The following is a 12694-nucleotide window of genomic DNA, read 5'->3' on the forward strand; positions in this document are numbered from 1 at the left end:
CTGCTTGGCCCCATTCCTGAGTCCCACCAGTTACCACCAGGTTTCTTCTTCCTATGTCTTGGTCTTTGAGTGTCAGCTCTGTGTAGCCATGCAGAGATGTCTCCTAGGGTTTCCAGCCTCCCCCAAACTATGTGAACACTAGCTACAGCTCTGTGCTGTGGTTCTGTCTCCCGTATTCTGTGCTTGTGTTTCTTCTCATTGCTACAGTCAGTGGTGGTGGTGTGTCCTATGGCTGTGGGCAGGGCTGTTTGAAACTCCCACTGGTTGGAAATAGTCAGGTCGTGCTTGAAGTCGGCCTGAAAGCAAATCCCCCCATTGTGCAGAAACATGGTTGCTAGAGCCTTCCTGTGTGACCTGGGAGAGGAGTCTTTGGTGTGATGGGTTGGGCTTGTTCTGGGAAGGCGGAAACTGAGCTTCTTCCTCTTGGTTCTCTCTCCCCAGAAAATTGCTCACGAGGTCTCTGAACATCATCTGTCCCAGGGGAGACTGTACCCACCACTCAATACCATCCGAGACGTGTCTCTGAGAATCGCTGTCAAAGTAAGGAGAACCCTTTTCCCTACGATATGGGTAGAGAGGCTCATCCACTGTCTCTGTGACTTCAGAAGGACTGAGGGGGTGTGGCGACAACCCGAGCTCCTTGGGCTGCACTGCATACAGCCCAGAGGCTGAGTGACAAACTCCTGCCTGCAGCTCCAGCCCTACCCCCAACACCCACTCAGGCCAGTTCTGGGAATGATCCTGACTTTCCACTCAAACACCAGGCAGAAAGACCATCAAAGTCCGTAGTTCTGCGGACCAGAATGTGGGTGGAATTTTTTTTAATGAATCATAAGTACCCATTTATACAGAAAGGACAACTTGCATAGCATCATGGAAAGAGCTCAAGCAGTGGGGTCCCAGCTCTTCCAATCAGCAGCAGAGTCACCTGGGGCCAATCACGTCACTTCCCTGAATCTCAGTTTCCTCTTTTTTCCAAAGGCACCAGTAATTCCTCTCTCCCAGAGTTCTGGAAAATTTTAAAACAGAATTCCACACTGAGTGCCTTCCTGGCCAGAGTAGGTGTTCATTCCTTTCCTTTCTCTCAGAATGAGTGGCCATGGGCTGATCAGGTTCATGGAACATTTCAAGGAAAAGTTCCACCCTAGAGATCATGCAGAGATGATAGGTTTTCAAAGAATCAGAACATGGTGCAATGAACACTGACCCAACATTGATAACTGTTGAATCTAGGTGATGAATACATGAGGATTATTATACTATTACTTCTCTATTAGTATATATACTTTACATTTTCTATAATCAGTTTTAAAAATAATTTCAGAAAATGCATTGCACAATAGTGTCACTCCCCATGACTTGTCCAGTGCAGGATCCAGAATCAACCATCATGACCAACATTCCAACTCAGAGTCCAGCTGTCCCATGTCTAGTGTCTTCCTTTGGGGATATTTGGATTAACAATGCTCTTCTGAAGCCAAGTATAAAACCCAGAGAACAATGCCCCGGCTGTTCTTCCAATTCACACCATTTGGAGGGGGTAGTATCAAGTACTGAACACTTGTACCTGTTACCTAACTTTACCCTGGCACCACTCTAGAGAAGTGGTGTCATTTTACCTCCACTTTCCAGATGAGGAAACTGAGGCTTCACAAGGATAATGTCACTGCTAAAGGCCCTTGGGTATTTAAAAGCAGAGGCAGACTTTAGTGTAATACTTCTAAAAGAGAGAGAGAGAGAGAGAGAGAGAGAGAGAGAGAGAGAGAAACATGCAAATTGACCGTACCTTCGCTATGCCTTAAGCCATGCCTGCCATCCAATCAGAGTGACTATATGCAAATTAACCCAACCAAGATGGCGGCCGGCAGCCAAGGAGCTGGAGCAAGCAGGAGGCTTGGTTGCTCCAGTGATGGAGGAAGCCAAGCTTCCCGCCTGCCGCGGCTGGCTCTGAGCTCCACTGAAGGCAACAAAGTTTCAATTATAGAAGATAAACCCCAGATACCTGCTTTCAGCCGGCGGTGGCCATGGAGCTGGAGCAAGCAGGAGGCTTCCCTCCTGCCCACCCTGGCCTGCTCTGAGCTCCTCTCAAGGGCTACAAAGTTTCAATTATAGAAGGTAAATAAATCCCAGAATTAAAAAAAAAAGAAAAAAAGGAGAGGCTCAGAGCTTCCATCGCTGGCAGGCTTGGCCAGCCTGAAAACGGCCCTCAGCCCCTCACACAGACTGGCCAGGCAACCAAGTGGGGACCCCCTGACCCTAAAGGGGGTGTGGCCAGCCTGAAAACAACCATCAGCCCCTCACCCAGGCTGACCAAACCTCCATGGGTTGAGGGTCCCCACTGGTGGGGGCTTGACAAGCCTGCAAACAGCCATCAGCCCCTCACCCAGGCTGGCCAGGCACCCCAGGAGGATCCCCCCCCCCCCAATCCGGGACACCCTTTAAGACAAACCAGCCGGCCTCCACCCATGCACCAGGCCTCTATCCTATATAATAAAAGGGTAATATGCAAACTGACCCTAACAGCAGAGTGACTAGGAATGACTGGTCACTATGACATACACTGACCACCAGGGGGCAGACGCTTAATGCAGGAGCTGCCCCTGGTGGTCATTGTGCTCCTACAGGGGGAGCTCTGCTCAGCCACAAGCCAGGCTGATGGCTTCCAGTACAGCAGTGGTGGTGGGAGCCTCTCCCGCCTCCTCAGCAGCACTAAGGATGTCAGACTGCAGCTTAGGCCTGCTCCCCACTGTCAAGTGGACATCCCCCAAGGGCTCCCTGGATACCAGAGGGATGTCTGATTGTCAGCTTAGGCCCAATCCCTCAGGGAGCTGGCCTAAGCCAGCAGATGGGCATCCCCCAAGGGGTCCCAGACTGCGAGAGGGCACAAGCAGGGCTGAGCACCCCCCCCCCCCCAGTGCACAAATTTTTGTGCACCGGGCCTCTAATATATATATATATATTGACTTCAGAGAGGAAGGGAGAGGGAGAGAAAGATAGAAACATCAATGATAAGAGAATCATTGATCAAAAGCTGCTTCCTGCCTGCCCCACACTGGAGACCAAGCCCACAACCTGGCCCTGTGCCCTTGACCAGAATTGAATTGGGGACCCTTCAGCCCGCAGACTGACACTCTAGCCACTGAGCCAAACCAGCTTAATGGTTTGGACAGAAAGCTCAACATCTTTCCTCTCCAGTGGCTCCATGGGTCCCAGCTCATGAGCAGCACACACACACCTGGTTCGTTAGGGTATATACCCTTCCACTGGCCCCCAAAGAAGGGTCCTTAGGCAGGTTTCTCCTTTGATCCAGTTCCTCAGCCAAACATCTTTTTCCCTAGGTTCTTGACTTCGCGTACAAACACAATTTGGCCTCCTACTACCCGGAGCCCAAGGACAAGGAGGCTTTTATAAGATCCCTGGTCTACACTCCAGACTATGACTCCTTTACACTGGACACCTACACGTGGCCTAAGGAAGCCATGAATGTTCAGACAGTCTGATGCGGTCCCAGAGGCTGGTGTGGGGCTAGATGAAGCCCAGAGTAAAATAACACTGATAATATAAATGGATTCCAAAATGGCCATCCTTGTCACTGTGTTTTTCCTTCGAACTTTGTGGTGTGAGGGGAGATGCCCGGGCATACAGTAAATAGTAAGTGAGAGCCTTGTCCCTACAGGCCCTGAGTTCAATTTTCTATAACCTTCCTCTGATCTCTTTCCAAAAAACTTCCTTGTCTATTAATGGCTATATTGGCTAGCCCTGGTGGGAAAGCCAGAATCCTGCTAGAACTTTGCTTTCCAAGATCACTATAAGGCAGGACAGGTATGTGTCTTCAAACAAACAAAACTCAATCAGAATCTTCCTCTGACTTCCGTTTCTCCATGAGAGCTCTGGGAATCACTCTTTAACATGTGGATATGGTCTACATGTTACTCAGGACCCCAAATTGGACTGTGATCAATCTACCTACTCATCAAAATTGACTAGTTAGAAATAAGGCTGGGAAATCTCTTGCTAATTTTGAGTTGCTATGGATACTTCTGATCAAATGAGTTCAATAAATCCTCTTGAATACTTGTGGGGCCCACTCTGCAAATCTCATTTTGCTGTCGTTACCATATCCTTGAGCCTTTCAGAGTTCAAAATCTAGTGAAAGAGATGAGATATGGACACAATTCATTTTTCTGCAAAGCATAAAGTGGTAAGTCCATGAAAGAAGTGCAGGTAATGGTCGAGGGTGCTCAAAGAAGGGAGAGGATACTTCCTATGAGAGCAGAAGAAAAGGCTTTAGAAGGAGCAGTGTTTGCACTAAGTTCCAAGAATGAAGGATGGTGGGGATAGCCACTGGCCAGAAAGTGTGACCCACCCATCAGGGAGTTCAATCTCAGTTGGAGGAATACACACCCTTTGAGTCACCAATGGATGCGGAGGCTGACTGGCTGGAGGCAGTTCACTAACTAGTCAGAAATGATCATTGCCCTGTAAGTTGCTCAGTAATACACATTCCTTTTTGGTTATTACTAAAAGGAAAACCAGAGAAATGTGGGTGCGGAGGGTCAGCAAGCTAAGGAGGCAGAAGGAAGTGAAGTACTGAGGGAGGAGCACCATGGGGAGTTCTGGGAAAGACTTGATTTCATTTTCCTGGCTTTGGAACACTCTCTCTTCCACCCTTCATACTCTTAAATAATTCAGCAAACCAAGCAGTTTTCTTTTAGAATGGTGTCAGTCTGTCCTGTGTGTTCTTAAACTAAGTTCAACTATAGCTTTCACTTCCTCATGTTCATCAGAGTCTACCATGGAGTGGGGACAAGCCTGCAGCCCCTGCAATCAGAGACTCCAAATTGCTAAAATCTATTGGGATGGTAATTTCCAACCTCTAGCTTCATTATAGAACAAAGAAAACAATAAACCATGATTAGGGACCTACCACTGCCCACCCCTATGTGCAGAAGATGCCAAAGAATAGAATAGCACTTCTCTCCCTCTCCCAAGCTTTCTCTCTTTTTTCCCTCTCTCATCCCCCTCCAATAAATGAGTTTAGAAAGTTCATAGGATGCAAGGTCAATATACAAAAATCAATTGAATTTCTATATACTAGCAGCAAACAATATAGAAATAAAATTCTATTCACAACAGCATCCAAAAAATACTTTAAAATTTAAGAGTGCAAGCCTTATACACTGAAAACTACAAAACATTGCTCATAGAACTTAAAGAAGATCTAAATAAATGAAGAGTGTACTATGTTCATGAATTTGAAGACTCAATATTGTCAAGGCTGCAATTCTCTCCAAATTATCTATAAATTCAACCCAGTAACTACCAAAATCCTGGAAGGATTTTTTGTAGAAATTGATAGGCTGATCCTAAAATTTATATGAAAATGCAAAGGACCTAGAATTGCTAGTTTTTTGAAAAAAAAAAAAAACAAAGTACACTATCCAGTTTGAAAACCTACTATAAAACTACAATGATCAATACTGTGTGTCATGTAGATCAATAGAAAATGGAAAATTTACAAATAAGTCCTTACATTGATGATACTTTGATTTCTCAACAAAGCTACCAAAATAATTCAATGAGGTAAAGAATGGTCTTTTCAACAAATGAAGCTGAAACAACTAGATATTCACATGCAAAAAAAAAAAAAAGAAAGAAAGAAAGAAGAAAAAATGAGTTTAGACATTTACCTTATATCGTACACAAAAAATTAACTCAAAATTGATCACAAACCTAAATGTAAGAGCTAAAAACCATAAAATTTCAAAAGAAAATATAACAGAAAAATCTTGGTGACTGATTAAAAGCATGATTTATGAAAGAAAAATTGATAAACTTTACTTCATCAAATTTTAAAACTTTTTCACTTTGAAACACACCAATAAGAGAAAAAAAAAGCAGCAGAATATATATTCTTTTCAAGTGCACCTGAAATATTTTCTAGGATAGACCACATGTTAGTACACAGAACAAGTCTCAATAAATTTAAAAAGATTGAAATCATATCAAGCATCTTCTCTGACCATAACGCTATGAAACTTGAAATCAATCACAAGAAAAAAAAACTTAAAAACACACGAAGACTTGGAGACTAAATAACATGTTACTAAGCAATGAATGGGTAACAGGAAGATCAAGGGATAAATTAAAAGATACCTTGAAACAAATGAAAATGAGAATACAACAACTCAAAATCTGTGGAACACAGGGAAGCAATCCTAAGAGGGAAATTCATAGCATTACAGGCCTATCTCAAGAAACAAGAAAAGGCTCAAATAAACAACCTAACTTTATATTTCAATGAACTTGAAAAAGAACAACAAAGCTCAAAGTGAGTAGAAGGAAAGTAGTAATAAAGATCAGAGCAGAAATAATAGTCTAAAAAGAAAAATACAAAAGATCAATGAAATCAAGAGTTGATTCTTTGAAAGGATAAACAAGATTGACAAACCTTTAACCAGACTCATTAAGAAAATGAGAGGACCCAAATAATTAAAATCAAAAATGAAAGAGGAAAAATAAAACTGACACCAAAGAAATACAAAGGATTGTAAAAAATATATATTATGAACAACTATATGCCAATAAATTGGACAATCTGGACAAAATGGATACCTTCCAAGAAACATACAACCTCCCAAAACTGAATCAAGAAGAATCAGAGGATCTAAATAGACAGACTGCAATTAGTGAAATTGAAGCAGTAATCAAAAAAATTCCTAACAAAAGCCGTAAATAAGTTGAGAAAATTGGACAGATACATGCAAAAAAATTAAACTACACCACCTTCTTACACCACACACAAGGATAAACTAAAAATGGATTAAATACTTAAATGCTAGACACAAAACCACACAAAAAAAAACACATGAAAAACATAGGCAGTAAAATCTCAGACATTTCTCATAGCAATATTTTTTTCTGATATATCTCCTCAGGTAAGGGCAACAAAAGAAAAAATAAACAATAGGACTAAATCATACTAAAAAGTTATTAAACAGCAAAGGAAACCATCAACAAAACGAAAAAAATAACCCACTAAATGGGAAAACATATTCTCTGATAAATCTGATGAGGGGTTAATATCCAACATTAGAAAGAACTTATAAAAATCAACACCAAAAAACAAACAATCCAATTAAAAAGTGAACAAAGGACCTGAATAGACACTTCTTCAAAGAGGGCATACAGATGGCCAATAGACACATGAAAAGATGCTCAACATCACTAATCATCAGAGAGATGCAAATTAAAACCACAATGAGATATTACCTCACACCTGTCAGAATGGCAATCATCAATAAATCAGCAAACAGCAAATGCTGGTGAGGATGTGGAGAAAAGGGAACCCTCATGTACTGTTGGTTGGAATGCAGGTTGGTGCAGCCACTGTGGAAAGCAGAATGGAAATACCTCAAGAAAATTAAAAATGGCTGCCCTGATCAGTTTGGCTCAGTGGATAGAACGTCGGCCTGGGACTCAAGGGTCCCAGGTTCGATTCCGGTCAAGGGCGTGTACCTTGGTTGCGGGCACATCCCCAGTGGGGAGTGTGCAGGAGGCAGCTGATCGATGTTTCTCTCGCATCGATGTTTCTAACTCTCTATCCCTCTCCCTTCCTCTCTGTAAAAAATCAATAAAAAATATTTTTAAAAAAATTAAAAATGGAACTGCCTTATGACTCAGCAATTCCACTTCTGGAAATTTATCTGAAGAAACGTGAAACACAAATATGAAAAAATACATGCACTTCTTTGTTCATTGCAGTGCTATTTACATTAGCCAAGATCTGGAAGCAGCCCAAGAGTACATCAATAAATGAGTGGATGAAACAGCTGAATACACAACGGAACACTACTCAGCCGTAAATAAATGAATGAATAAATAAATAAGAAAAATTTATCCTTTGTGACAGCATGTATGGACCTGGAGAACATTATTCGAAGTGAAATAAGTCAAAGAAAGACAAATATCATATGATTTCACTCATATATTGAATCTAATTAACAAACTGAACTAACATCCAAAATAGGCACAGACTTTAGAGAATAGGCTGACACCTGAGGGGGAGGATGCTGGGAGAGTGGAGGGATTGAGCAGGGGGGGAAAGAGAGAACTCATGGATATGGACAACACTGTGGTGATTATGGGAGGTAGGGGATGGGTGAAGGTGAAGGAGGGTATAGGAGGGATAAAAATGGTAATGGGGAAAAATAAACGGGGGGGGGGGACGGACGGAGACAAGCAATAGACTAGGAGACATGGTAAGATTGTAACCTCTATTTCTGGCAGGACTTTGTCTCTTAAGCACAATGAGATTAAGGGAGATTTCGTCTGTCTTTTAAGTCTGCATTCTAACTCCCCAGCCTCTCTCGGCCTCAGAATTCAGCAAGTGTTGTTTAGAATGGTGGGTGCTGTGGTTGCACCCCCCGGGTCGCTCTTCTGCTCTGAAACACTCCTTACACCAGCTGTCAGGAGTATCAGCAGCTGAAGGTTCACAGGTGTACCCTCCCTCCCCGAGAATTACACTTGACTAAAGAAAAATGCTTCACCCAAGGTTACGCCCTCATCCCCAGGAGACAGCCTGCATCCAATGACTACTTGATTCAAGTCTAGAGGCCCAGCCCCCTTACCTCAATTGGGGACACCTCTAAATGGCCATCCTAGTTTCAGAGCTCCCTGCAAGACTGGCTGAAGCCATTGCTGCAAAACTACATGTATCTCCACTCAACTTCTTCTGCCGCATGCTGGTACTCTAGCTCTCTCACAGGCATTGCTGAGAGGACTCCCCAGTAAACCTCCAAATGCAAATCTCAGATTCAGTATCTTGTTTTCTGAAGAACTCAACTAGCAACATATGGAGGAAACGGGCCAAGCTTCTCAATGTTCCAGTCTGTTGCACCCACACACACACACACGACCACCAAAAGCCTTGCTGGGTTTCTCTTTCCCTCAGTAGAGACCCACTACAAAGATCAAGCCTGTTTTTTAATCCCAGACCAGAATTAGTAAATGCTGCCAGCAGCCAAAATGGCCACTTACTTCAGCTCCTTCCTCTGGAATTCCTATTCACCTAGTCTTTGTTGCTTTCACAGCTCCCACTTCTTTAAACATATGATTTAAAATTTTTATCCATATTTTTCTGGTTGTTACAGGGTGGATGCTGGGCTTCCATGACCTACTTCATCCTATCTAGAAATAGAAGTCTCTAAACATAGATTTTTTAAAATTCCAAATGCATGGATATTAACTTTTTTCCTAGCTTAACTGTAGTCAGAAAAGTGTTTGTATTATTCAGATATTTTTAAATTTACTGAAATCTTTATGTTTGTCTATTATAGTCAAATTCAATAAAATATTTCATGTACTTTGAAAAATATATGGATCTTCGCTTTTGGATGCAATGCCCCTTATGTGTTCATGGGATCAAGCTTGTTAATTGTTTTGTTCAAATCTTTATTCTTACAGATTTCTGAAAGGACAGTAAAATTTCCCACAACTGTGGTAAACTTATCAATTTTCCTTGTAGTTCTGTCCATATTTGCTTTATATATTTTGGACCAATGTTGTTTGATGCATGAAGTTTGGAATTGTTATAACTTCCTGGTGAATTGAAACTTTAAATAATGATTTTCCTTATCTTTAGTAATGCCTTTGTTTCTACTTTTACTAATTGACACAACTATACCATCTTACTTAAATTAAGTCTCTCTCCTGAATTTCATTATTTATTTCGATGCTTAAGCTCTTATACCAGCTGGTGAATGGTGAACAATGACAAATTATTTCTCCTGCAGAACTGTGTTTTCAGACAGAATGAATATATGTTTAAACTAACATTAAACATATCACCATTTTAGCAATCCTATATAATAAAAGCTTAATATGCTAAGTGTTCAGTCGGCCATTCAACCAATCAAAGCATAATATGCTAATGATATGCTAAGGCTGCTCAACCACTCGCTATGACGTGCACTGACCAGTAGGTTAGCTTGCTGCTTGGGTCCAGCCAATTGGGACTGAGTGAAACAGGCCAGACATGCCCTGGAGCCCTCCCTCCTACAACCCCTCCCTGGCTGGCCAATTTCCCTTGTCTCTCCCCGGCCCCAATAGTGCACAGGTGGGGTCCCTCAGCCTGGCCTGTGCCCTCTCTCAATCCAGGACCCCTCAGGAGATGTTGGAGAGCCGGTTTCGGCCCGATCCCGCAGGGCAGGCTGAGGGACCCCAATGGTGTATGAATTTATGCACAAGGCATCTAGTTATATAATAAAATAAAGTAGCAAGTACCCAAATATTATCTTAACACAGTTCAAAAAGCATGTAAAATGTCTAATCAATTCATTGGTAGAAACCCACTTTTTTGGTTAGGAAGACAAGGAAAAATATCACACTTCAAATAAAAATAATAGCTAATAAGCAGCTTCTAACAGATATGGCAAAGAACTATAAGATTTTCAGAAATTTTATAATTAAAATTGTTTTAGCTACAAAGCATCTCTACCTTTTAAAAATGTTTATTAAGCCCTGGCCAGTGTGGCTCAGTTGGTTGACCATTGTCCTGTACACCAAAAGCTTGCCAGTTCAGTTCCCCGTCGGGCTGATTGGTGCTTCTGATTGGTGCTTCTTTCTCTCTCTCTCTCTCTCTCTCCCCCCTCTTCTCTTCTCTTCTCTTCTCTTCTCTTCTCTTCTCTTCTCTTCTCTTTCTCTCCCTCCCTCTCTTTCTAAAAATCAATAAAGACAATTATTTTTAAGTTTACCAATATGAATTACTAGACACAGTCAGGCATGTAGAAAATATTTATTATGACTAAATTATTCATTACATATGAAGGAAAGATACCATGTTTTACACAAAGTCACAGAGGGAGTGGCGGGGCTGAGTCAGCGGAACCCCCACAGCCAGAATAAAGCTGGGTGCCATCCCCCTCCAGTGGCAGCAGGGTTCTATGGGGCTGGGAGGAAGACAGGAGGGGAGACCCTGTCTTTGTGAATTTGGTAAGCGGTTAAAACGCAAGCTACCCGAAAGCACTGAAACCGCACAATACAATTTTTCAGACATTAAAAAAAAAAGAACTTTGACCAGGAAGTGCAGGTCCAAACTCTTGAGTTTCACACAAACAGCCCGGAGCCCTGCAGGTGCTTCTTCAGCGGCCACTGGTGGCTGTGGCCCCCGTTGGAGGTGCTGCGCTGGCACTGTTTGCAGCGCCGGTACTTGTCACACTGGTCCAGGAGGAAGAGCTTGTCCGAGGCCCTAAGGAGAGGTGAGGAAAGGCAGCCATGAGCGGGCGTCCCCAGAGTCCTTGCTGGGGGCCTCGCTAGGAAGCCAGGGCAGTGGAAGGGATACAAAAGGAAAGTCACCCCTGGCCCCTGCCCTCCAGGAGCGTACCACCCACCTGTCATCTCCCACCTGCTTTGGCTTTGTTTTCTCTTTCAAACCAACCAGTTCCTTCTTCCTGCCTGCTTCCTGCTGGAGTCCCTGCCCACACCTGGCCTGGGTCTTTGGGACACAGGTCTGCTCTGCTATGCCCTTGGAGCAGCTGTGTTATCCTGCTACTCAAGGTCATTTCTGTGTCTCCTCTATCCTTGGTCACCATGTTGGCCAAGCATGCTTCCAAAATCCAACTCAAATCCCCCTGTGCTTAATCTCACTGCCTTTATCTGCTTGCCCCCAACACTGAGAAAATGGCTTGAAATCTCCAACTCCCCTTTTACTTCCTCTTCCAACCAATCAAACCACCCCACTTCCACTTGGGAACCTATTTTCCATGACATCCCTCATACTTTCATTGTCACAAAATATGGGTTTTGCACATTACAAAGACAGGCCCAAAAAAATGCCTTAAAAGAAAATCTAAAATGAAAAGGAGAGTTACAGATCAAGATCCATTATGACAGATTTTGCCCATGATAACAATTAGTTGATAATTGGCAATTTAAAATATTATTTGGGTATGTTCAAATTTTTATAGCATTTGATTGTATAGGCTTGGCCTGTTTTTTCAAGTTTTTAGCATTCTATGAAGTCACACCTTACATTTGTAAAGTGTTTTAATTTTTAAGAGTAGTACTTCTCCACCTCCTTATTTGAACTCCAAAACTCTTGGGTTAGCAAAGCCAGGGAGGTGTTTACTTCCCCATCTCACAAATAAGAACATATTAGCTGCCTCTGCAAAGTGAGTGCTAAATTTTCAAAACCAAGCTTGATTCCCTAACTCTAGAATGTAAAAGGGTAGCTGCAGAGAGGAACAAAGATACATTCCAAGAAGATGTTTTTGGTTGATTCCATACTGGGTTTCTCATTTTTCCAGTTGCCAATCTTGCCCACAACCCCTTGACTCTGCTCTTCGATGACCATTCTGTAAGCCTTGCATGTGTTCAGATGGAAACTCAGTCTCCCTATTTCCAACTAGTTATTTCCAAAGACAATTCCCACCCTGCTCCCCCCATGCCTCCCCATCCTCCACAAAAAAAGAAAATAGAGCCATCCTGTACAGAGGCAAAGATTAGGGCAGAGATGGCAACTGCATAACACATAACACAATATTCTCCAATCCCATATTCATAGCAGACGTTTCTAATACATTGGAGCCATTTTTCTCACTGAACCCAGAATTCTTTTCCCCATAAAGTTCACTAGGCAGCCACCACTGATCAACTGGAGTTGCCTCTTGAAATCTATTGGCCATCCCACGATTAG

The 12694-nt window shown here is 42.6% G+C and overlaps 2 protein-coding genes across 3 annotated transcripts in view; one reads left to right on the forward strand and one right to left on the reverse strand.

Annotated features, from left to right (window-relative positions):
* Positions 1 to 12694, forward strand: part of ME3 (malic enzyme 3) — a 188631-nt gene that overhangs the window by 174563 nt on the left and 1374 nt on the right. The window contains exons 14-15 of one of the 2 annotated variants that reach the window (XM_036324741.1): positions 442 to 540; positions 3339 to 3581. In XM_036324741.1, the coding sequence (XP_036180634.1) occupies positions 442 to 540; positions 3339 to 3500 (261 nt within the window). In that variant the 3' untranslated portion in view covers positions 3501 to 3581. Of the gene's footprint in view, positions 1 to 441; positions 541 to 3338; positions 3582 to 12694 lie in introns of those variants that run through there. The other variant, XM_036324742.1, reaches the window with a different exon arrangement.
* The window catches only part of CCDC81 (coiled-coil domain containing 81), a 32494-nt gene continuing 30480 nt past the window's right edge, over positions 10681 to 12694 (reverse strand). Inside the window, exon 15 of the mRNA XM_036324740.1 lies at positions 10681 to 11248. Within this exon, the coding sequence (XP_036180633.1) occupies positions 11107 to 11248 (142 nt within the window). The 3' untranslated portion in view covers positions 10681 to 11106. The remainder of the gene's footprint in view (positions 11249 to 12694) is intronic.

This window comes from Myotis myotis, unplaced genomic scaffold, assembly GCF_014108235.1.
Source record: "Myotis myotis isolate mMyoMyo1 unplaced genomic scaffold, mMyoMyo1.p scaffold_m19_p_10, whole genome shotgun sequence".
NCBI classification, from domain to species: Eukaryota; Metazoa; Chordata; class Mammalia; order Chiroptera; family Vespertilionidae; genus Myotis; species Myotis myotis.